This window comes from Cygnus atratus, chromosome 15 (genome assembly GCF_013377495.2).
Source record: "Cygnus atratus isolate AKBS03 ecotype Queensland, Australia chromosome 15, CAtr_DNAZoo_HiC_assembly, whole genome shotgun sequence".
NCBI lineage: Eukaryota > Metazoa > Chordata > Aves > Anseriformes > Anatidae > Cygnus > Cygnus atratus.
The window spans coordinates 8249431-8273585 of NC_066376.1; the positions used below are offsets into that span (position 1 = coordinate 8249431).

Consider the following 24155-nt stretch of genomic DNA (forward strand, 5'->3'; position numbering starts at 1 on the left):
CAGACTGATGGAAGAAAATAGGAGATAAGGGATTGATTTTCAAGGTGTACTTAAAATTACAATAATTTGGTACGTAATGAAGGCAGAACACTGAAGCCATTAAATAATTGAGGTGGTGACTGTTATAATCAAGTTACATTGATCTGTCGTATTTCCCTCATAACGATTTGCTTGTAGCAGCCACTAACGTCCTAGATTGAAGGAATTACTGTATAGACATTTGGAAAGTAAGATTAGACTCAAACTATATTCTGATGACTGGGGACAGCAGTCTAGTGAAAAGCAGGAAGGATTATATAATGATTAGAATGCTATTTCGAGGCTCATTTTTTCGTTAGCTATAAGGATTTCTAGCACTTAAATGGTTCTTTTTTCAGTACTTCACAGCTCTTAAAAGCAGGTACTGGTCCATTTGCACAAGGGATAATGCATACCATTTACCAGACACTGCAAAACACCTCTTTTCACCTCAGTTCTGCCAGCATACAACCTTGTTGGAGTCTCTTCATTTGCAAACATTGCTATCCTTTTTTTTTTGTAGTCCTGTATATGCACTGGGAATGTGCGTTTGGGTTGTATTACCTACAGCTCTGATGTGCAGTCTTACCCCTGGGCAGTACCACACAGTTGTTAGTATGTCTTTCCATTATTTTGCACACACACCAATCCTGATCTGCTGTAAACTGGTAAAGCTCTATTGTAATTTCCACTTGATCAAATCTGCAGTGGCTGTCAATAACAGCAATGTAAAAAAACTGTGCCCATATACTCATATGAAACCTTTGTTCCATCTTTTAGATGGATTTCTCTAAGGTGTTTGTTATATAAACAATACCACAGCACTAGCTTTTTTTTTTTTTTTACAAAGAGGTGTGCTTTCTCTATCTTTTTTTTCTTCCTGCCACTTGAATATTGTTATCAGCTAGAAATTAAAAAAAAAAAAAATCTGGGATAAAACTTTGAAGTATCTGAGAAAAGTGTTACCGTAAATAGAATATCATAAGACAACTTGGTTAAACAAACAACACTTTATTAAACTAATATAGCTAGATACTTTCTTAATGCTTAAAAATATTATAGCATTTGCAAAAATGGGAAAAGTTTAAATAAAGTATGAGGTTACAAATGAGAAGCAAAACAGGCACTTTAAGTGTGCAAAATAATATAACAAAACACAAGACCAAATTGCATACCATTGATGTGATGAGGCAATGAGAACAAGGAAAATAACTCCTTCAGAAAAATGCAACATTTGAAGGTATATAAAAGCTTATACCACGAGTTAAGGTATGTTGTAACTCAATTTTTCTCTTAAAATATAAAGCATCACCATGGCATGCTCACAGTATTTTAACAAAGGCTGTTAAGGCTTAAAAATATTTTTCAACATTCAAAAACAGTTGATGTTCTGAGCTTTGTCACTTATGTATCAAAATGGCCCACGGCTGCATACAAATTTCAAAAGATAGTATATCTAAAACTCCAGTAACGAATGGCAAGTCAAATACCCACCTACCCCTTTCACCTAATTGTCACCAACTTACTAGTGGCTGTTATTACATCCCTTTACCAAATCCTTTGGAACATCTCATCATGCACATAGACTTAATATCACAATGCACTGCTTTATAGGTATTCTTACTATTAGTTTTACAGTGACAGTATAAGATGCATATTGATTTTTTTCACTTCCCATAAGGAGTGCACAGAGGTTGAATGCTCACCAAGTAAACAATTACACTGCAAAGGTCAGAATAGTACACTTATGTGCATATGAAGGAAATGGGGAGAATTCCACTTATTCGTTCTTTCCTTTGTTGGCAGAAAGATCCGTGACAGAAGGATTCTTCTGTGAAAAACTTCCCTTAGCTTCTTGCTTTCTTATCTCACCTCTGTGTACAAGAGAAAAGAACGGTTTTACAGCCTGTTCTTTCATAAGATTATTGTCTTTTAACTTTCGCCTAAAAGCTGAGCAACATGAGACAGACCTATCTGAGACTCCTGGAACATTCACTGCTGGTCTACCAGAGTTCTCTCAAAAGGCACAGGAACATAAAAAGAGCGATCTTCCAGATGCTATCTGTGTTACATCAAAGTTGTATGATTGGTTTGTAGGTTGGGCTGTATATTAGAATATGCTATAGAAAAGAGAAGTCTTTGCTGGAGATGGCTGGCAATATTAGGGACCTGGCAGCATGCCCTGGGGCATGCCCTGGAGGAGTGGTACAGAGCCCTGGAACAAAGTCAAACACACTGGGACTTGCACCATGGTCTTGTCTTACTGAAGGTATCATGGGCTCCACAGGCAGTTTTGTGTGGCATTGAGAACTGTGTGGGAAGCACTGCTGTGATGGAGGAAACTGAGGAAGTCCAGGACAGAGCAGCTACAATTTTTCTTGCCCTCCCCTATGCTTAGGAATGATTGTCATTAATTCCCTTGTAGGTGCTTAAGTGAGCAATAGATGGCACTCCAGCATAATCTGCTATTGCCTCTCACCTTTAGCCACATGCTTAGTAAAAGCATGGCTAAGGCAATGCTGACTGAAGTAGGCCTCCAAGCCTCAAGTTCTGAGAGCACAGGGAGACATGACTGGCAATCAGCACATGTACAGCACCCAGCAAAGCGTGTCATTTCTATTATAGCCACATGCTTGCTTTTAACTACCCATCTACTTATCCTAAGGCTACAAGTAATTTTGGTCTGTCATTCTGTGAATGCAGGTAAGCTGAGACAGCTGGGTATTACATCATATGGGAAGAACTTTGCCGCATACTTGAGGGAAAGCTTCATCCTCTAGGCAAGCTTGAAAGCATGTTTTAATGACGTTTAAAGCATTATTTATTCTGAGACAAAAATGTAGTATCAAACAATAAAGTACAGTTACATTGTGTTAGCACATGAACATTTGAAGACTTACTTCCTTTTGCTGAAGCAGCGGAGGCCACATATTAACACTCATCAAAATACATATTGATAACTAGCCATTTATGTTGAATATTAAATCACCAAGGTAGTCAAAGATGCTCTAGCATTAATTAACATTCATTAAACTAATCAAAAGTAGCTAACTGTTAAAGTAAATGAAGTAACCAATGTAATAGTGCAGTTGTAATTTGAAGTCAGACAATGGATCAAGACACTGATTATTACCTTGAAGCGTACCAGTAGTTGACCAGAGTTGAAAGAACGATGTAACAAACACTCAGTACTCCAGAAACTCCAAGTGAAAGGGCACCCAGGCCACACAGCACGCAAAGAAGGGCTATGCCACCTACGGATATTACAACACCTAATAAAAGAAAATCAAGGTTGTTATTTAAACAAGTTTATATGTAAGTAAATTAGAAGAGCAAATATTCTACCACAATCCCAAATTCAAACTATTCAGAAAAATGGTCTACTGTTATCAGCCACTTAATAGCTAAGAGCCTCAGTCTAATAGGAAATCCCCAGACAGCACTCTGAAAGGGAACCACTCCTTCTAAGATTTATATTATTTATGTGAAGGGGAAGGAAGGTCTGCCGAAATCAGACCAATATGTTTTCTCAAGCTCTGCCTGCACCAATCCCAATGATCTGGAGTGATTGTATATCTCTATATACTGCACACTTTGTTAATATCTTATGCCATGCTAAAGCCTGTCATACACCTCCAAGTAGCCCATGAAGAACCTTCACTTTGGAGGTGAAGGGGCAAAGAAATTGTCAGAGTCATACTTTGCCAGAGATACACAGAATATCTAGAAGAAATCATACTTCAGAAAGTTTTAATGCTTGGCATATAAAATAATACCACATTAAAAAAATAAATGCAAAATTGTCTTCCATAAAAGACCATATACTAGAGCTATGCATGGTCAAGATAACTGGTTTAGCTCTGTCCAGGTGGTTGATATTAAACAGGGAAATAGGATTTCCCCTGTATAAACTACAGTTAATCAGATTAATCTTGTATTAAGAGTTTCACTACTGCTGAGAGCTAAGGACTACATACAGAAATCTTCAAACACTTGAGCTGGGAATTCCCAAAGGAAGAAGAGAAAAAGGAAAAGTTGTCATGTCTTAAAAGGGAAAATGTAAATAAATGCATACTTGCATACAGTACCTTCCATGACTATCACACCGATACAAGCCATTATGGCTGTTGTAACAATAAAAATCAGGAAAAATGCAACAGGAATAGCAGACACTGCAACAAACATCAGGAGTGATAAGGCAACAAAAGGATGGTCATCTAAATACAGGCCAACACGAGAGTTCATAAATGCAACAACCTGTGGACAAAAGAAAAATATTTCAGATTTTGTTTTTATCTCATCACAGATAACTTTAAAAGGTCACAGCTACTTTAGTGAAAAATATGGGTAGCATCTTTTTCTAAGTCTGCAGCTTGAACAGAGGGCAACCATTGCCTTTAAATTTCACAGGCATGAGGACCTATTGCAAATACAGGTAACTGCATAGCAAATACAATCCTAACAAGGGCAGACATGTTTCTCTTGGACTTTCCAGTTCCGTTCTTGCACAATCTGTTATACCTATATACTACGATTTTACTGTCGGGGAGACATTTCTCTTCCTTTAGGGAAATAGCTCATTCACTAAAATGCCACTCTTCTGTCTCAAATAGTTATGACAGTAAATCAGAGTAATGAAGAATAGATATCCTGTTTTGTTAATTGTGGAAGGTGTGGGAAGCCAGCCCTTCTCATAGGCTCCTCAGTGTTCGCTTAAAAAAGGGAGTGCCAATGTTCTCCATAAAACCAAAGTTTAAATTGCATTTAAATAAATTGGGGTGAGATATTACAAGAGTTACAAAAGGAGTATATTATAAATGTTTTATAAAATTGTAATCCAGACCCACATTTGAGTTGCTGTGGATGGACTCCACCACAGAGTGCCATTGCTTCTGCAGCTCTTGCATTTCTTTAGACATGTTGTAATTCCCAGTGACAATTGTGAATCTTCTGAACAACCACTTCTCATTCAGCCATCCAACCTTCCTTAAAATTAAGGTAAAATTAGTAACAGGCTCATGCAGATGTTTCCAGAAAATAAAGTTTTTCTCTTGCAAAAACAGAGAATGTACATTTCAGATGTTAAGGTCATCCATGGAGTTTAAAACTTCACTTTTACAAAAGTAAATCTAGTGCAGGGTGCTCCTCTCTGAAAACTCTTCTGAAACTCCCAAACCCAGAGACAAGTATGGAGATAAAATATAATTCTCACCTTCTTCCTTTATAACATTAACCCTGTATTTAACCATGAGGATACTGAATCACCAGTAAAAAGTCAATTCCATCTATAGAGACAATTATCACTACTAGTGCTGATAACTTCTAATACTTACATTAATGAGAGTTGTTTTTGTGAGTAGCCTGCTATTCAGAATTGAAACCATGCCCCGTGCAGTTTCAAACTCAGCATGTAAAGGCAAAATATTTTCAAACACTGACCACGTTTATGACAATTTTAAAGCAACATCAGATCAAAAATCTTTTTGTCCCTACCTCTGAAAATGTAATCTGTTGTTAGGGAAGCCATTATCAGTGGAAGATTAAGAGATGTGTTTTCCTTATTTTAAATCTAAATATTCATCGTGTCAATGTTACGTATATAAACATGCTATATATATATACGCTATATGTGTTTTTATACTTTTGTAATATATATGCATACACATATATTATTTAACACTAAATTATACTGTTTTATACACGGTCCTTCCTTCTGTTTACACAGCATTTTTATACAAAAACGGTTTGTCCCTCGTTCCTAGCGCAACTCAGCACAGACACCCACAGGTGCGCGCCACCCGAGTCCCCCAGGCTCACGAATTCCACCCGGCGCGGCCCACCTACGGGGACGAGCGAATTGCTGCCCCTTGCACACCACCGCCCCCGGCCTCCTCTCGGGCTTTGAAGCCGGGGTGAGCGAGGACCCTTCGCTCCTCGCCCGGCTCCTCACAGCACCGAGACCCGCAGCCGCTACCCGCCACCCTCAAAGCGGGGCCCGGGGCGAGCGCAGCCCGCGGCGGGGCCGGGCCCAGGCCGCCGCCACCCACGGCTCCGGGGCACAGCGCGGGGCCTCCCCGCGGGGCTCCGCTCCTCGGCTCGGGGACACCGGGCTAGGGCGGAGGCCGTTGCCCGACCGAGCCGGGGCTGTGGGGTCCGGCTGCCCGCGACCGCAGCCCCCGAGGCCGGGTGAGTTGGAGCGGGGCGGCGCCACTCCCTGCCCGCCCTCCGCCGAGCCGGAGCCGGCCTCCCTCTCACCTGCGGCGGCTGCCCGCCGGGCCGCAGCCCCCCTCGGCCCTAAGCCCGGGCCCGGCCTGACGGGGCTGAGAGAACCACTGCTGCTACCGCCTCCGCCGCTGTCTCCTCCCCGCGGGGGCCGGCGGAGCGGCGGGCAGGGCCGCGAGGCTGGAGGGGGGCCAGGGCTTCCCCCTCGTGTAGCACAGGCGGTATAGAGGATTTCAGCGAGGAAAGGGTTGAACAGGCTTCCACACACCGCCCGGGGGTTTAGGGAAATTCATTTGCTTTTTATTTCCTGGTTTGTGCGCTTTTGTGTCCCCTCAAGTGCTGCCCTTCGCGGCCGGTCCCAGCATCCTGCCTCAGCAACTCGGAGCTGGGCATCCCCAGGGTTTCTAGGTGGGGTTTGCCCTTAGGGCACAAGTTGTATCCTTGAGTTTTTTTTTTTTTTTTAATTTTAATTTTTTCCTATGCTGGAATTAAGGACAGAAAATGAGGATATCAGCAATGGCCACACAGTTCTTCCCTCAGAGAAGTGTGGTGCTCAGGGGCTTGCTCAGCCCTTGGGGTGCCACAGGCCAGGCCAGGAGATGCACAGAGACTCCCTTGCTTCCGAGCTACAACTCATCTCGTGATGTACCAGAAATACACGCATGTTTATATTATAGAGAGAAAATTCTACCATCCACAGCTAGAGGGCTTTCTGCTGTTGGAGGCTATGAAGGCAATTTTGAGTGAATTGTGGCTGCACAGCCACAATTAGCTCCACAGTGTAGTGGAGCTGCAGGGGTGAAACGCTTTGGCTGGCATAATCAACGTGTTGTTGAAAGAAGCAGTCCTGCCTTCTCCTCTGCTTCTAGTTGCTTATTCCCACATTTCCACCCAGTCCTGCTGCCTCCTTGGGTGTGTGGGTGGCCACGCGGCAAACCTGTCTGGGGAGGTGTGCCACGTGAGAAACTATTACTTAGAAAATCTGCTGGGTTTTCAGCAAGATCTGTGCACCATATGGTATCCCAGCACTTGTACTGGGATTAGGAAGGGCTCAGTTAGGTGTGTTGCACTACTGTTTGCGCTGGCTGCTTTCCAGGGCCATTATAATGGTGTTACATGCAAGCCTGAAACTTCAGTGATTTCCCAGGCTTGTGCTACATAGAATTCTTAATGCTGCAATTTACAGTCAGAAATTACCAAAAGTTCATGTTTCTCCTGACTGCTTTAATGACTGTTTTTTGTTGGTGCCAAAAGGGGAGTATTGTAAAACTAAGCATTACAAGTTTCATGATTATTTTTTAAAGGCAATGAAATAAATTGGATATATAATTTGGAGCATGCTGGTATTATAAGGCAAAGATGACTTTTATAAAGTACTTTTTTTTTAATTTTATTTTTTTTAGCCTATCACACTGTCCGAGGTTGGTATCTCTGAGGTGCTGGTTTCACTGAGCTCTGCAGATACAAGGATCTGTGCAGACAGATGAAGTAAAGGGGAGACTTGCATGTTAATGAACTTGGACCATGGGCTCTGAAGAGCACACCACAAGATACTACAAGAAGAGGATGGTGAGGGCAAGTTTATTTTGCATGAACTATTAGTGTTTATATCTGATATTATTAAAGTGCATAGTATATTGGTATACCCAGTAGACTAGCGTATGTAAAATTGAATTTCAATTTGTTGATTTTATATAAATATATGTATTTTAAAGTGAACGTAGGGAAAAACTAACTGGTAGTATTATAGTGTCACATAATCCATTGATAATGGCACTATAAAATGCAATGGCTCCACTGAGTTTGGAAGTATATTGGAGATTTTAAATTTCTGGCTGTTTTCAAAACATGACTTAGCTGCAGTTTAGGAGGTAGTCTTGTATGTTTTAGTAATTTATTTTCCTGCTATGTGTAACTGTATAATCTCTTTCCACATAAAATAACTGTTTTTAATGCTTCCCAAACAGCACAAGTAATTTATTTAACTTTAAAGGGCATGCATATAAAAACATCTGAGTTGTACGCAGAGAAACTATAGTTATCACAACTGTTGCTTAATTGAGATTGTCTTCTTGCCAGCATCATCTTGAATTAGCAGGAAGATATTTGTGTTGCAAAACAGCACCAAAGTGTTTGTAGAGTTACCTCACAAACTAGCCGAGTAATTTCTGTCTCCATCATTAGCAGTGCTGGCTCTTTACCCATGCAGTTGGCTTCTGTTTAAAATGCAGCTTACCTTCTGGTAGAAACTTTCACGTGTGGCCAGGAAAGGACAATGTTTCCCTTACATCTTGACCTACTGCCATATACACAGAAAACAATGCTGCTGTACCAGGATAACATCCATTCCCACATTTTACATAAAACAGGATGAAAAACAACATCCAAAGACGCTGGTGAAGGGTTTAAGTTAAAATGGAAGGTTTGCTATGTTGGGCAGAATGCGTACAAGGCCTCTCTGGAGGGTCAGCGTAAGGAGACTGCACTAGATTTTATGTTGGGTAGTAACAGCTCCCATTTGTAAAGAAATTTGAAGGAGGACACTTTCTCTCAGCACATAGTGACAATGGTGACTGGAAGGCAAATGCATACAGATCTAGAGGAATGGGGAGTACAAGTATCCTGATGTCTTTGATCTCTGGGGAGTTTGATTTTGAATGGTTTAAAAAAATTGTGGTGATGTTTGGATTCAAGATTTTGAATCTTTTTTTTCCCAGTTCTTCTTATGAAAAGTCAAGTTTATACTACCTTTCTTGTTCTGGGATCTCCCTTGCTGCGTACAGTGTTTTCATACAAATGTCAGAATATCTAAGATGTTTTAGGACTATGTTTTAGTAGCTTTTGGAGGTAAGATGAACCTGTTCTATTCCTCATCGGTTCCGGAACCAAGTCTCTGTGACCACAGCTTGGTGCAGCACAGCGCTGAAAGGAGCTGTTTTCTCAGCTCTGGGAAGACAGGGAGGAAATTCCTGTCTCCTAGCACCAGCTATGCTGTAACTGGGGCAACAAAGCCGAGGACTGAGAGGAAGAGAAAACATTGGAGAAGTCCACCTAGCTAGAACAGGCAGAGGAACGGGTTACTAGGGCGTCTGCAGGTAGTTTTCCCTCTGACCCTGCTTACTCCTGCACTCTGTGCTTGTTTAGGGCATGTGGGCCGTATCTCTCTTTCTCTTCTCTCATTCCTTTTGACATGTTTATTTCTCATGGCAGTTAATGTATGGCTAAATCTGCTGTAAAGCACTACTGAGGACTCAGAGTCCCTGGTGCCTTAGAAGAGAGCAGGGAGTGGGGAGGAAAGAAACTGGAGAAAGTGGAGAGGGTAGGGTGGAAAAAATCGTGCTTGACAGATCTCTGGAGAGAGTAAGAAAGTGAAAAGTGAGCTTGAACAGGAAAAGAGAGAAAAAGAAAGTGTGTGGTCTGGAGGGGAAAAAAGCAAAGTGTTGTAAGCAAGCAAGAAGAGAGCTAGGGGAGAGTTTTTTCTTCCTTGCAGTTGGGATAGGAAGCTGATTGTTTTGGTATCTTTTGTAGTACCAGAAATAGTTCTCTAACTCTTTTTCAGTGTGAGTAACTACCAGGATACTTAGTTTGAGGGGGAGGACCGAAATCTTCTAAGCAAACGAAAAACAGGCTGATGAAAGACAAGGCAAAATGAAGCCAACACAGAGACCCAGGGTCCCAGAGGTAAGTTCTTTCCACTAGGACTTTGAAAGATTGATATCTTTTTCAAATTGGCCATTACCAGTGGCTTATGGTTTCACATTAAGAAGGACTCTATTTGAAGACACTTGTTCTTGTTCAATATTTTTTGGGCCTTAGCCTTTGTAATATAATTTTTATTAATAATTCCTTTGCTCAAGTATTTAAGAAGCATTAACTCTTTAAATGGTTAGGTAGCATATATATCAAGAGTTGCATTAGAATGTACAATGGTTTTCTTCATAACTCTTATACCTTTATGAATGAACAAGTCTACCAATAAACTGCACAGTTTATTCTGTAAAAGTACCCAAAAGCCCAATCCTTTAGTCATTAATCAAGGACAATTCATGTCATCTTTACTGAAGTATGCCTGGCAGATATAATAATTTCTATGTGTCTGTGCATGCACTCTGGGGAATACCAAGGAGGTAAATCAGATCAGTCTTTTCTCAGATTTTATTTCTAAATGAGCTCTACTTTGATGTTGAGGAGAGCACAATTTTATTTGCATGAAAGCTAGATTTGGGCAGCCAGGTTTTCTAGTCATATATCAGAAATCAATTGCTATTTGCTGTAAATGTATTAGAAGTTATGTAAAAATGGTTATACTTTATTCAATCATAATTGTACGGGGTAAAAACTTTGTCTTTCGTGGTGATTTAATGCAATGGCATTCAGATACCACATACTTCCACCTTTTTTTCTGGTAGTCTTATTGTGTATTTGGGAATTTATTCCTCATTAATGTCTTAAACAAATATGGTTTAGGCAACTCTGAACAGACTAGGGCAGGGTTTTTGCCGTATACTAAGGAAAATTGTGATTCAAAAACATCTCAAAAACACTGTGGGGCTAAGTAATTTTGAGAAAATACCCTTAGAAAATTTTGTATGATACTATGGAAGGCTACCTCAAACTATTGTCTCCTTGAGGTGATGGAACATTGTCCTAAGATATATTAGGTATTCTGATGTTTGTATTTAAACATTTTGCAGAGCCCTCATGAACAATCTGTTCTTCCAGTGATATGGCAGGCTTAATATTGTAATATCCACTGTTTATACATTACGTGGAGTTTTTAGTAGTGTATTCAACTAAAAGATTTAGAAACCTTTGAACTGTTTTCAGTGATATATAAATGTTTAAATGCTTTATTTTTTTAATCTGACATCTATTAGTAACTAGATACATTATCAAATGACTACAAAGAAAAATGCAATCTGAAAGCCTGCTTTGCTGAGGAACTCCATCCAGAGAATGCCCATGTCCTTAACGTCAGAAAAGTTGCCCTATTTCCTTTTCAGTGAAAATTGGAAGTCCTTATTCTTTTTGGATGAACCTTTTTCAAAGCAATGTAATTCATAAATGCCTTTGAAAGTGTTTTTCATTTCTCTCTAGTCACAACATGATTCAGTGTATAACATGAGCCGTGCAAAACAGTTACCAGAGTTACCACCCATACCTGCTGCTTCTTCAGCTACACCTTCGGATTTGTATCAGGTATGTGCGCTCTCCCCTTTTGCCAGGATATACGTTAAATTACATGTGCTAGAGTGACTTTAGGCATTATATACTACTAGGCCTTAGGAATTAAAGATGGGAAAAACTAATTAAATTACTCATTTACTAAGGAGATCACTGGGTATTTTATTAGAGCTGCTCTTATTTAAAAAAAAAGTGTTGTTGCAACTTCTATTATTATTTGGATATTAAACCGTGGCAATTTAAATGTTTGTTACATTATAGTTCATTATTAATTGCTGTGTCACATAAGTCACATAAGTGTCACATGAGCACTAGATTTTTGCCAAGTGACTACACTCTCCAGAGAGAGAGCAGGTTTTTTGTGACCAATTTTTTGCCCAGGTGGTTCCCTTTGGTATTACCATTAAGAAGGCTTTGCATGCAGAAAGTTGTTCTATGTAGTGGAGAAGAAAGAATGTAGTTTTGAAAGCAAACCTAATTAGGAGAAGAGCTGAGAATTCAGAGTTTATGCTCAATTCAGCAATTCCTAAAGATAGCCAGCGACTTTCCTCAGAAGATCTCCAAATCTCCAAACTATTTTTAGTTCTTGTATGAGTTCATACCCCAAAACTGTAATTCAGGGACCTACTCACCTGTCTAGTGTGTGCAGTGAAAGAAATGGAACTGAAATGATCCTGTGAACTTTCAGAAGCTATTTTAAGGAATATGGTTGCAGCAATAGTGTGAATGACTTTTTCTTTGCTGGTAAGATTAACCTTGTCAGTAAGAAGAATTCAAGGCAGAAGCAATAATCTTGCTTTACTGAGTCTTCCGGGATGACTGGAATAAAGAGGAAGAAATGGGTAGTAGGGATACAGTTGTGTTATTCCAACTAAGTAAAAAAAAATCACTAAACCAGATGTAATACAAAAGCCAAATATGAATTTAAAATAAGAGCTGTAGGCACCATGATGTGAATTACATTAATTATTCTGTCTTACATGCATTTTTTCTCTTAGGGTATCTTCATTAAAAAAACCATACTTTTCAATCCCACATCCCTTATGCCTGTGAGCTTCCTCATTAAAGTTTAGATCTCAGGACTGATAAAGAACCAATCGATAGATACTAATTCACCTGAGAAGAAACATGGAATGAGTAGACAGAAGAAATCTATTACAATTTGACATGGGAGAGAGAGAAAGATGAGAGCTGAATTTGCTAATTTGTATTATTGTTCAACTGTTACAAGGATTGAGTATAGATGTGATTAACAAACGCTTGAAGAATAATGAGTTTTCTAAATTTAACCAAATGTATGGTGAAGAAAAGAAGCAAGAGGGAGATGTGGGGAAGTAATGAGTACCAGATAATGTACTAATGCTTTCCTCTGATTTATTAAAAAAAAAAAACAAAAAAAAAAACATGAGTACTCCCACGAAAGAGTTGTATAAATTTTTTCTTACACGTATGTGGAGCATTGGGATCTAAAAAGAAATTGGTGGTCAAATGACTCTGACTCAGACTTATTTCATCTTTATGTTGATATTTGTAGCTCTGAGAAGACTTAAAAACGCTGTGCTACGTAAAACTATGACTTCTTTTTTTATTCCCATTGCAGTTTGTCCTTAAAAGAAGATGTTATCCTTGTTTGATGCAACAAGCATCATGGACTTTGGCAGCTCCATTCAAAGAACAGAGTCACTACCGAAGCCCAAGTGACTCCATAGCTAATAATTATACTCCTACTGCACGGGATTTAAAACTGAAAAATCTTCACAAGTTAACATCCTCATCAATGACAAGGACATCACTGGGTTCAGCAGAGTGGAGAACAGCCTCACCATGTATCCACATTTGAACATGTTCATAGGTTTAGCCTTGCTTGTTCTGTACATTACTTGTTTGTTAAAGCGTCTTCTGGCAAAATCACTCTTCCCTAATAAATGCTTCCAAGCTTATTACCTCAGGGTCAGTATAGACAAATTGCCAAAAGCGTGCATTCATTTTAGTAAAAGTAAGGCCTAATAAATTTGTTAGATTCATCCTCCCAAATAATCACACAATTATTAGGAGGGAATTGTTTGCAAAGCAGAAAGTGAACAAGACGCAAGCTCTGATTGTTGTTAGAAGTAAAAATTGGTACCAGCAGCAAAATACGGAAACACATTCAACATGCACACCTCTAATGTTCATGTTCATGAGTCTTGCATAGCACAATAAAATGGGGGACAGGCATCAAAATGTTCCTGTGAGGATCAACTCCAAGTAACATTACTTAATACACTTCTTATGTCTAAACCACGCAGTAGAAGTTTGTGTTAGCAAAATGTGTATGCACATGTAAGTCCTATGATATGAGATATTATATGCTGTTGATTTGATACTAGATTGTGATATAATTCAGATAAGGATATCAAGAGCTGTAATACTCTTGCTATTTAAGTTTACTGATCAAACATTCTACAAAAAGGTTGTTCAGGCTTTTAAATATCTTACCAGTTGCAGGTGTCAAATTAACTCCAATAATTAGTCTTCAAATTCTAGAACTAAGTTATTCATGAACTTTATTTCATTATTGTCTAATTACATGTCCTCTGTATCAAGGGAAGTCATCCGTACACTATTGCTTTCTGTATAACATCGTTCTGTGAAAATACTCATCCTACATTGTTGCTTTGCTTCTCTCAAGTGTTAGAAACTGTTTTTTTACCCCTGGGACAGATGACACATTATAGATTCAATATCTGCTTATTCCCCTTGTACATCATTTAAGAAGGGTTTGATTTTGTTCACTAGGTCTCTATGGTTTCTTAATTATACACCTGATTCTTCTACTCATTGTACTTCTATAGTACATGGGTGGGATGTGGGAAGCAGGTCGTGGTATGTTTCTTGGAGAAAATTCATAATGTATTAATTTTTTTAAAAGATGTTTATTTGTACACATGGTAATGATTTGTACTTCTCAGATTTTTCATGTGCAATATATTCTGTGGATCTATACATTGTATTGAACTGCTTTTAAATTCAAAATATGACATCACAGGGCAAAAAACATGGTTTGTTCAGAGAGATATGTAAGCACTGAAGTCATAAGCGTGAGCTGAATGCTTTCCTAAACCTAGTTTTTAGTTTCAGACTCAGCAAAATTCTTTAACATGTAGTTTTAATGCCTTGCTAAATCCTAAGTCAGAACTAGGGACTTCTTTGTGATACTGCATTTGTCTGGTATTTCATTACCTGATGGAATTGATTTAGGTCTTTTTTTTTTTTTTTTCTCCAATCTAAAATAATATCTTATTTGAAAAATATTCATTTATGTGATTTTCTTAACTGACACTTAAAGCTTCAAAAGATTTTGCACCTTCCAGGAAGAGACTCAAACTTGCACAGAGAAGTCAATGTGATTCTGATAGGTAATGTTCTATAATAGTATAAAGATACAAATGATTACAGTCATTCTAGCTATTTGATTTGTGCTTTAATTTTTCTTTTGACTTGGATGCTATGTTAAGACTCCAAGTATGGAATGTTAAGTCTCTACAAAAATGTATGTGCATCGCTACTGAAATTTCATTGTGTTCTAAATGAGTAGCTTTCACTGCTTCTTTGTGGCAGGGCAAATTTCAGTCTTAGGCATGCTAACAAGGTCTTCCTTTTACAATGATTGACTTGAGAACCCAGAGTTTAGTTAATGGAGATGCAACTCTCAGTTGTGCTGTCAGTGTTTAAATGCTCTGCAATGCTCCTGCAGTTGTGCCAAATTGGGCGCTCTTCTATAATGAGTGTGTGTATATATATATATTTTTTGCTTGTATTCATCTGTAAAATAGGAAGAGAAATAGTCACCTCTGGAAGTGCTATGACAGTAACTGTCTTGCTCCATGGTAAGATAATGTGGTGATCTGTATCATAAAAATGACAAAATGGAAACTTAAATCCTTTTCAACTAAGGATGGGATTATGTGGAATAAATCAAGTATGGAGTGACAGTTTGTTGGCTGATTGTTGCTTATCCTGAGCAGCGTAGACAAAAGATTTATAGAATATTGCATATAACCTGAGAGTGAAAACTGCAGTATAACATATAAATATATATGCAAATGAGCCAATTTGAACTTTTGGTTCAGATTGTTAAGATTTTGAAAAGATAATCGCCTGAAAACAGGTAAGGTCTTGGGCAACCTACATAATAATGCAGGTAGGCCTGGCTCTGATAGAATTGCTTGTAAAATCTTGCCTGTCTCAGTGATATTGTACAATAGGAAAGTTTACATGATATTGAAATGATAGATTGTATTTCCTCTGTTAAAGTAATATGGTATGTTACACAATTTTACTGAGTAATTGAAGTACTTCATCATATGCCATACTTGTCCTCAGTGCAGTAGCTTATTGTTTGTCCACATTAATTTAAGAATCCATTACAGCTTCTTTATTCACTTATATTCTTTTGTTTCAGAAGTACACCAACATTGTTAAACAGTTTGGATCTCATTTCACTGTGTGTACCTGCTCATATGCCAGAATTACATGTTATATATTACACAGACAACCAACCATTGACTCCAGAAGAACAGTTTGTTGTCATGCACTTACATGAGGAGGAGATAAACAAGCAAGAAAATTCACCTTCAAGTTATGATATAGAGGTATTTACTTTTTGTTTTAAGGTTGAGAAAAGTAGCAGCAATAATCATCAGTGATATGTCTATATTCTCTTTACTTAAAAGTAGTTGAGAAGAGAATGCAGTGCAGGACGTTTAGAAGATGTAAATATGAATATTTAGCAACCTACTGTTAAATTTTATTTCCTTTCCTATTTGTTTCTCTTCCTAGCTACTTAGTGTGCTTCTTGTCCAAAGGGTTTGCAAGTAAAACTATCCTTCTAAATTCTTAACCTCTCACATTGTTGGCTTGTACTTCAGAGATCAGTAATTTAATATGCTGCACTTAATATATACTTACCTCAAAATGTGCAAGTATTGTAAAAATGTCAGGCATTAACAGTGCTTTAAAAAGAACCAGGAGATAGACATAGCCAAAATCTGTGATATTCAAGCACCTTTTGATTGCAGAAAAGGTTCAAGTAGTAGAAGAGACAAAAATATTTCATAGTAATTCATTATCTGTCAGAAACTTCCTACAATAAGCATAATATTTTAAACATTATTTTGTAGCGGTACTGTTACTACATACATAATGGAGTACAGGAAGACATGCTGGCACCTCAGGATAAGGAAGTGATGAATGTAATTTTAAAGCAAATTCCAGCTCATCTTCTTGCTAATCCATACCTGGAGAATTCACTTGTATGTTTAAAAGAGGAGATTAAGGCAGACTATCGTATCAGCCTCATGAAAGCTATTGGTAAGACTCATAATCTCTTAGCAACTCAGAATATGTAAACAGTTATTGCACTTTAAGAGCAAGTCTCCGTTTTGTTCTTAGTGCCAGTGGAGAGTTCGTTTGGGGTCAGATAATATAGATCAGACTTTTGAATATCACGTTTCCTAGATGCAGTGGATGATTTCTGTTATATTAACATTTCTGTGTTTCACAAACATTTAAGAAGCTTTCTAAAAATCATGCTTGAAATGAAGGTATTTCTATCCCCAGTTAACAGACAAGGTGTTGAAGTGCTAAGTAGATGGCTTGGTAAGGTAGGATGAAAAGCCGTTTCTCCTGTCTCCCATTTTTAGAACCAGGACCAATCCTTGTTTTCTTTTTCTGAAAAAACTTCATAGTTAAATTGGTAATTTGATTATTGTGCTGTACTTACTCCTAAAAACAAGATTAAAATGTAGAGAACTCTATGAGTTTATGAGCTATAGAGATAATGTGTTTTCATATGTGGGTATGATGCAGTCTCACCGTGACGTATATATGATTTGTTCCAGTTGATTACATCTTGATGGATCCAGCTGAGAGGGAGAGACTTCTAATTAGAAGTACCCCACGCCTTTTTCCCCAGAGAGTTATCCGTGCACCAGTCCCATGGCACAGCTCTTATGAAGAAGCAAAAAGCTGGAATGAAAACAATCTATTCACAGTGAATCCACTGATGTACACTTTGCAACAGCTTTGGCTTTCTGAGTAAGAAGTTTTGTTCATAGGATCACAATTAAATTGGGAATGTTCTCATTTAATGGCTCGATTGGAGAGTGCATCTGCTGACTTCTCTACGTATGCTGCTGAGGTCCTGGTGGGGGCAGTAGAGAGAAAATGACAAAATCAGTTCTCTTTTCTGAAGATTTTTTTTTTCTCAGTCTGCAGCCATCTCAGCCATCTCCGCCTGCAGACTGTAAATGCAAGTGTGAATGTTTTACATATCCACAGTGAAGAATGTGGACGTAGTGCTATGAAAAGGTCATCCTCTTTGTTAAAAGATGTTATCCCTAAATTGAGTCCATGCTCAATTAAATAGTAATTCAGAATTCTCATCTTCATTCCTGAAGTTAGCAAAAGAAAAGCATTCACATCTCTTTAAACTGAGTCCCTTTCAAACGTTTGTAGTTGGAAGTTGTATTGGGGGCTTTGGAAAACTGAGGCATTTTTTTCTTGTGAAGTTAATATGGTAGTTACTAATCCTGAGCACTGTTTTTTTTTTTTTACATTTAAATAACATTTGAAGTAGTTTAAGCTCTTGTTTGTTACAGACTGTAATATATGCCATGTTGATGAAATTAAAAAAAAGATTTCCTCCTCAGGGTAGCCAGGATAGACAAGAAAGTACTCTGACTGTTTTAGAAAAATTAACACAATTTGAAATCTGACAAATACAAAATGAAATTTATGAAGCCCTTTACATTTGCTAATAGCAAAAAGCAAGCAAACAAAAATATTAGAAATGGACTTGCTGGACAACTTAGCAGTGACAAGACATGCATTGATGAAAAATGTTATTAGTACATACAGTACTTCCAACATATACATATATACACTACCTACAAGACTTTCTGACTATATTTCATAATAGTTTTTTGTTTTTATTTTTGTTTAATTTTAAACAGAGGTTCTTAAAGTATCTCATGTTTGTTTTACTTTCCATAGATATAGTTATCTAAGGTTTGTCCGCACTGAAGAAATGCTTTGTGGAGACCTACCACTGCTGCCTACTGAATTTGTGGATGTCATTCACAGACACTGTGTGGAAGCTCGAGATATTCTTCAGAACAAGTCAGTGCCAACTGTAGTAACAGTAGATAAATAGAGTATTTTAGGGTCTGATTTATGACAAGAACTGCACATAAATGTGCAGTTTTAAAAAATTTTGCCCTATAACATGAGAAAACAATAAATTAATTTGTACATAGAAGTGTTCAAATCCTAACTTCATTAATGTAAGTGAGGACATGATTACATTTTGGATTCCATTTATATGGACTTCAGTTGCAAAATAAAGATTTTTAGGTGTATGTTACAGATCCTCATCTAGGTAAAACAGAGCACAAAATTCTCATTGACTGCAGCAGCAGACTGCCATTCCCATACAGATCCAGAACCATACTGCTTTGAGTGGAATATTCTCTTAGTTTTAAAGGAGACCCACCTGCATCCTGAGGCCTTTCTGAAATATGAAAGAATTATTTTCTCTTTGGCTTCGTGCTGTTTACAGAGGAGTGTGAAAGGGGAGCTGGCTGTGAATGGATACACTTCCTTTTACAAACTGTTTCTAGCTTCAGTTCACTGAAAATTCTTGTTAAGCCCTGTCCATTTCAAAGGATTTTCAGAAAATACGTTGAATGGCTTATGTTGATACCTAATAAATTCTATCCCGTGGTTCCCAGAGCTTCTAGAGTTCCTGTTTATTATATTTTATTATTTTTATATTTACTAATATATATATATATACATATTTTTAAAAATAGGGAAAAACTGAGAGCTTTTTTAAACAGATCTTAGACTAAGACAACGCTAGTCCCAACCAAAAGGCTGCCAAAGTAAAGGGATAAATAAATGATAGGGAAAAACATCTGGATCCTGAAAGAGCTTTTGGAACTGCAAGAGTGCTTGCGCAAGAGCAAATGGGAATAAACTGACTACAAATACAGGCAGATTGGAAATAAGAAGGTTTCTAACCATGAGAGGAAGGGAGGCTAAATCAGCCATTCATCTATAAAACTTGTGACAAGAAACACGACTTTTTTCATTATGGAAATAAATTAATATAAGAAAGAAATTCTGTGAGGTAATAGCCCATGATAGTAGGGGGCATCATTCTGCCACTTGATATCTTTTCCAGTCTCAAGGTTCCCACTTAATGGTAATCTTTTGTCACTACTGTTTCATCTATTCATATTAATTTAAACTAATAGTAGGGGCCCACGAAAACAAGTACCCTTAACTTAAAAAAATAAGTTTCCTCCAAGTCCTGGTAGATACAGTTTTATCTGACATCTAGTTATCAGTTCTTTGGAAGCTTTTTGGATTTTGATCATTCTTTGGGTAATTTCTGAGCTTAGAATTCATTGCAAGGAGCAAGGTAAGACTAACAAGCTTTTAAAAACTTTGTGTGTATTGCTTTCTTTTAGGTGGATCCCAACTTGTGCATCTATCTTCCTTGATGAGAAGAGGAAATGGCTAAATTTTGCTCCTCAAAATGACTATGACTCACCTCAGCAAATTGAAAGCTATTTTAGTTCAGTGGCGACTCTAATGTCCTTACAACTACGTGGGATGGTTGTTAACTCCTTGGAAGATCTTCTTGCACTTTTTATGATCTACAAGGTATATGCTGTGAGGTGTACCTATGCATATAGTTTTCAGTGTTACATAGAGACAATAATTTTTAAAGCTATAAAGTGTAATGCTCTTTGAAGGCTAAAATATTCTAGATCTTGTCTTAATAAAATGTCTTCATCCTTCGAACTGTTCTGCCTACTAAGTGGATTTTTTTTGAGTGGTCAGGAACTGCTTACTCAAATAATCCTTTTGCAGGCCTAGGCTTATAATTAGCAGTTTTAAGAGTTTACAACTCTGTCTTGAATGGAAGTAGATTTCTTAATATTATTTTTCAGTTTTATCTGTTTTGGCCTTAACCTGGCAAAACACTCTGAAGTATTTTGTTCTGAAAGCACACAAATATTCCTTGAAGTAAAAAGTGTGCATCGTCATACACGTAATCCTTTGCAGAGATAATTTATGTATGTGGTGTCCCCATCTATGCCAGATGAGTGCCCTGTATTATTTCAAGTAACGCATTCAATTGTGAAAATAAACATTAGATTGTGAAAGTTTTCATCACTGGTTGCCTCCTAGTGGACATGAGTTCTTTAAGTATCAGATCACACAGGATCTACCATGACAAGACAACATGAAACCTATTTAAACAGAATGAATGTGTCAGCTGAAATACTGCATTGCAACCAGAGGATCACACATACAATCATAAAATCATAGGGTGGTTTGGGTTGGAAGAGGTCTTAAAGATAATCTAATTCCAACGCCCCTGCCATGGGCAGGGACACCTACAACTAGACCAGGTTGCTCAAAGCCCTATCCAACCTGGCAATGTGGTACACTATGTTGTCAAACTTACAATAGGCCTCACCTTGCATCTGGATGATGGTGCTGCTGCTGCTGCTTTTTTGTTTGTTTGAAATCATTATAGCATCTACGTTATGATTCTAGTCATGGATTAGGACTCAGTTACTGTAAAAGTAATTTAGGGGTAGTACAGTTCTTTTTAACCATACAAGACAATTAAAACAAACAAAAAAAACAACAACAAGGTCTTGTATTTGATGCTGGATTTTAGTTCTGATAGCATTATAGAATTTTTTTTTCTTTGAGTTTTGGTTCTGCATGGTAATTAGTGCTTTACTTCTGTTAGTTCAGTAAAAACTGAGGCAATTAGGCTTAGATCCAGTTTCCTAATTCCAGATCTTATAGATTCATTTAAGAGTTGGCCCTTCAAAATTTTATATATTGGGGCATCAGTGTTATGAACAAGAATCGCTGAAGAAAATCCCATTGGCGCTGTACAGTTAAAAGTGGGGGGAATGTGAATATTTTTAAATTATTATTATATTTATAACAAATTTATTTGACATGTCCAATTTTAATTCTTTTTCCCAAAGGATGGGAGTGATTTTACAGAACCATATCAAGACATGCAGTTCTTTGTACCTCAAATGCTAATAGTCAAACTCAATGTGGAAGAACCCAAGATTGTCTTTGAGCCATCTTTGAAAGAATGTTGGGATTTGATCAGTCATTGCTTCAGGGAGATCCTACGAAGCGCAGAGGAACTTCCAAAGGTACTAGATAAATTAAAGCTGCATGCAAAATACAATGTGAATAAAAATTGTCTGTGATATAAAAATGAGGCAGAAAACTGCCATATACAGCATAAAGATGAGGGTCACATATCAGGAACTATGTGAACTTTTGTGATTATAGAAGATAGCATAGGAATTGTTATTTTTCTGATTCAAGTTTTAAAGTCCTGGTCTGATTTTTGTGTGTGTGTGTATAGTTTTCACAAACAAACTGCATATGTAACTAAGTGAAAATTTGTTCAGAGATTATTACTACCTTTGTTGCTACAGTTTTTCTTATAGTTTGTGTTTTTTTTTGTTGTTGTTGTTGTTTTCTACAATAGGAATACTTTGTATACTTGGATGAGTTGTGTTTGTTCCATTGTGCAGCACCCATTGGGATACTTAAATGTTTCTACTTAAAATGTGAGGAACAGCCCATTTAAGTGCAAACATGGGGTCCAAGAGAGGTTATCAGTCCTTTAGTTGAATACTTATCTTGGCACTTTTAATGTAAATATCAATACCTCTGTATAGATTTTTTGCGTATATGTACTGGCTTAAGCATTCAAAGTGTTTGAGCTCCATAGAATTGAAGGCCCAGGCTTGTGTTTACCAAATTATACATTTTTGAAGTGGATGGTGAATGGGTTAATATCTTATTTCCTCTGTTGTACATGCTATCACATTATTTGCGATGATTTCCTTCAGGTAGAAAAAATTCTCTTTCCACAATTAAAAAGAGATGATCTCACTCTCCGTACGGTCAAACCGGATGAATCATTGTTTTCAGATTATGTGAACAAGCTTGAAATGATCTTTGAGAGCAACATACTTGGTCCACAGAAGTAAGTTTTTTCTGTTGGCTCTGTTGCCCATCCAAGTCCTCAGATTCATAACATCTCTTCAGCTCAAACGTTAAACAGTTTGAGCTGATTTGTTTCTTATTATAGAGAATCTTCGCATTGGGATCTTGTGTTTGTTTTTGTGATCTGTATTTAAGGTATTTAAACGTGTACAAGAAATACAGCAATCTTTTGAACAACAGTGCACAGCAAGATGTTACAGATTTCTTGAAAGAAGGTCATTCTTTAGGAGCTTTGGCAGAGGTAATATGTAACTGACAACTGCTTAAATGTTCATACAGCAGCTAACACATCACACTTGACTTTGTAGTATATTGCTGTTCTAAAGAATTTCTGTTTGAATGGCTATGTTTGCCCTTGGGAACACTAGGGAATCCATTGCACTTTACATAGCCTCTTAAAGTAGGGCTGCAGCAGCAATGGAGAAGGAGGTTTCTCTATGGCCTTCTTCTGTGGGTTTTGTTGGGTGAAATAGCCAGTGGAAGACTGCCCAGAGTATTTGTCGAATCTGAATCTTACTGGTCTTTTGATTGTCTTGTCCTTAGTCAGCCCTGTCTACTTTGTTTGCTGCATTCCTGAGTTAGCTTCTGGCTGAATACTTCCTTAAGCAACTTATGGCATTTTATGGTGCAAGGCGTTCAGCCCTGAAATCTGTGGGCAGTAACTGAGCTCTGAAAATATATAAAAAGAAAAAAAAATGTTGTCCCTTCTTCTGCTTGGAATATATTATCTACTTGCTGGATGGGAATTAATTAGCTGTTTCATCTATAAAGTTTAAGGAAAAACATCAGATTTATTCTTTTCCATTTGTAGAAGATTGACAGCTTAACAAAACTGAAAAGAGAGATTACGTCTATGCATGTTACTGTCCCTCTGGCCATGTTCTGTCTGGATTCTGTACAACTGAATGAGGAACTTTGCATTCGGACTCAAAATCTTAAGGATAGATTGATTGAATTTGAGGTGATGGAAAACAGAGAGTTAAATAAAAGGTACATGTTGATGTTGCATGTTGTTGTCATGCATGACTGTTGCTGTCTGCACGAACTAATGCTGTATATCTGTGTCTGAGATAACTTTATTCATCTACTGGCTTTTCTACCAGTGCTGGCCAGACAGGTGCAAGGAAACCAAACCAGTATTTAAAATTAACAGGTATAGAAATACTTGTAAATAAACACATAACTTAGTCTGTATAGGGTGTACATAAAGTTTAGACTGAAAATATGGTGTTGCTCTTTCGTCCTTGACTGACCTCCTAAGATTTGAGTTGAGGTCCTTGCTTTCCCTGGTGGCATCCAGCTAAAGCTACATGAAGAATGTACTATGGAGCTAAGTTTTTGTGTTGTCTCTGATTTATTTATTTATTCTGTTAGGGAAGTACTGGTCCTCATTTCTTATGATGGCAATTTTAAGTAAAAAATAAAATAAAAAACCTAAGGATATAATTTGGCTCCAGTGTAATGGGATAATCATGGTTCTGTGAATTAAAAGCAAACAAACAAATAACACAGTGGCACATAAATAATTATTTCACAGCGAATGGAAAGAGACAATAACCATTGTAAAAAAAAAATAAGGGGGGGAGGTTCAACTCACTTGTCTGAAAAGCATCTCCAGG

General features: G+C 37.7%; 2 protein-coding genes across 3 annotated transcripts in view; one reads left to right on the plus strand and one right to left on the minus strand.

The window, feature by feature from the left end:
• Window positions 1-1013: 1013 nt before the first annotated feature.
• Window positions 1014-6541, minus strand: LDAF1 (lipid droplet assembly factor 1). 2 transcript variants are annotated; one of them, XM_035549029.2, is made up of 5 exons: window positions 6274-6541; window positions 4866-5000; window positions 4107-4275; window positions 3152-3290; window positions 1014-1892 (listed from the first exon to the last, which is right to left on the minus strand). In XM_035549029.2, exons 2-5 carry the CDS (start codon window positions 4935-4937, stop codon window positions 1799-1801), a joined length of 474 nt encoding a protein of 157 aa, XP_035404922.1. In that variant the 5' UTR covers window positions 4938-5000; window positions 6274-6541; the 3' UTR covers window positions 1014-1798. The 2 variants fall into 2 exon arrangements, with proteins under 2 accessions (XP_035404922.1, XP_035404921.1); XM_035549028.2 differs by having other exon boundaries at window positions 4866-5004; window positions 6274-6414.
• A 1120-nt stretch (window positions 6542-7661) lies between these two features.
• Window positions 7662-24155, plus strand: part of DNAH3 (dynein axonemal heavy chain 3) — a 62903-nt gene continuing 46409 nt past the window's right edge. The window contains exons 1-14 of the mRNA XM_035548803.2: window positions 7662-7809; window positions 9800-9921; window positions 11338-11439; window positions 13025-13250; window positions 14753-14822; window positions 15869-16058; window positions 16587-16776; window positions 17307-17502; window positions 18460-18585; window positions 19941-20136; window positions 21489-21668; window positions 22380-22516; window positions 22672-22777; window positions 23348-23526. Of these exons, the coding sequence (XP_035404696.1) occupies window positions 9889-9921; window positions 11338-11439; window positions 13025-13250; window positions 14753-14822; window positions 15869-16058; window positions 16587-16776; window positions 17307-17502; window positions 18460-18585; window positions 19941-20136; window positions 21489-21668; window positions 22380-22516; window positions 22672-22777; window positions 23348-23526 (1931 nt within the window). The 5' untranslated portion in view covers window positions 7662-7809; window positions 9800-9888. The remainder of the gene's footprint in view (window positions 7810-9799; window positions 9922-11337; window positions 11440-13024; window positions 13251-14752; window positions 14823-15868; window positions 16059-16586; window positions 16777-17306; window positions 17503-18459; window positions 18586-19940; window positions 20137-21488; window positions 21669-22379; window positions 22517-22671; window positions 22778-23347; window positions 23527-24155) is intronic.

Excerpts from the sequence above, each read along its gene's own strand:
- LDAF1 (XM_035549029.2), bottom strand. The coding sequence starts at position 4,937 with ATGTCTAAAGAAATGCAAGAGCTGCAGAAGCAATGGCACTCTGTGGTG. Across the intron at positions 3,291-4,106 it reads CGGTGTGATAGTCATGGAAG|GTGTTGTAATATCCGTAGGT; the intron begins GTACTGTATGCA and ends TTCTTTTATTAG. Across the intron at positions 1,893-3,151 it reads AACTACTGGTACGCTTCAAG|AGGTGAGATAAGAAAGCAAG; the intron begins GTAATAATCAGT and ends TCTTGTACACAG.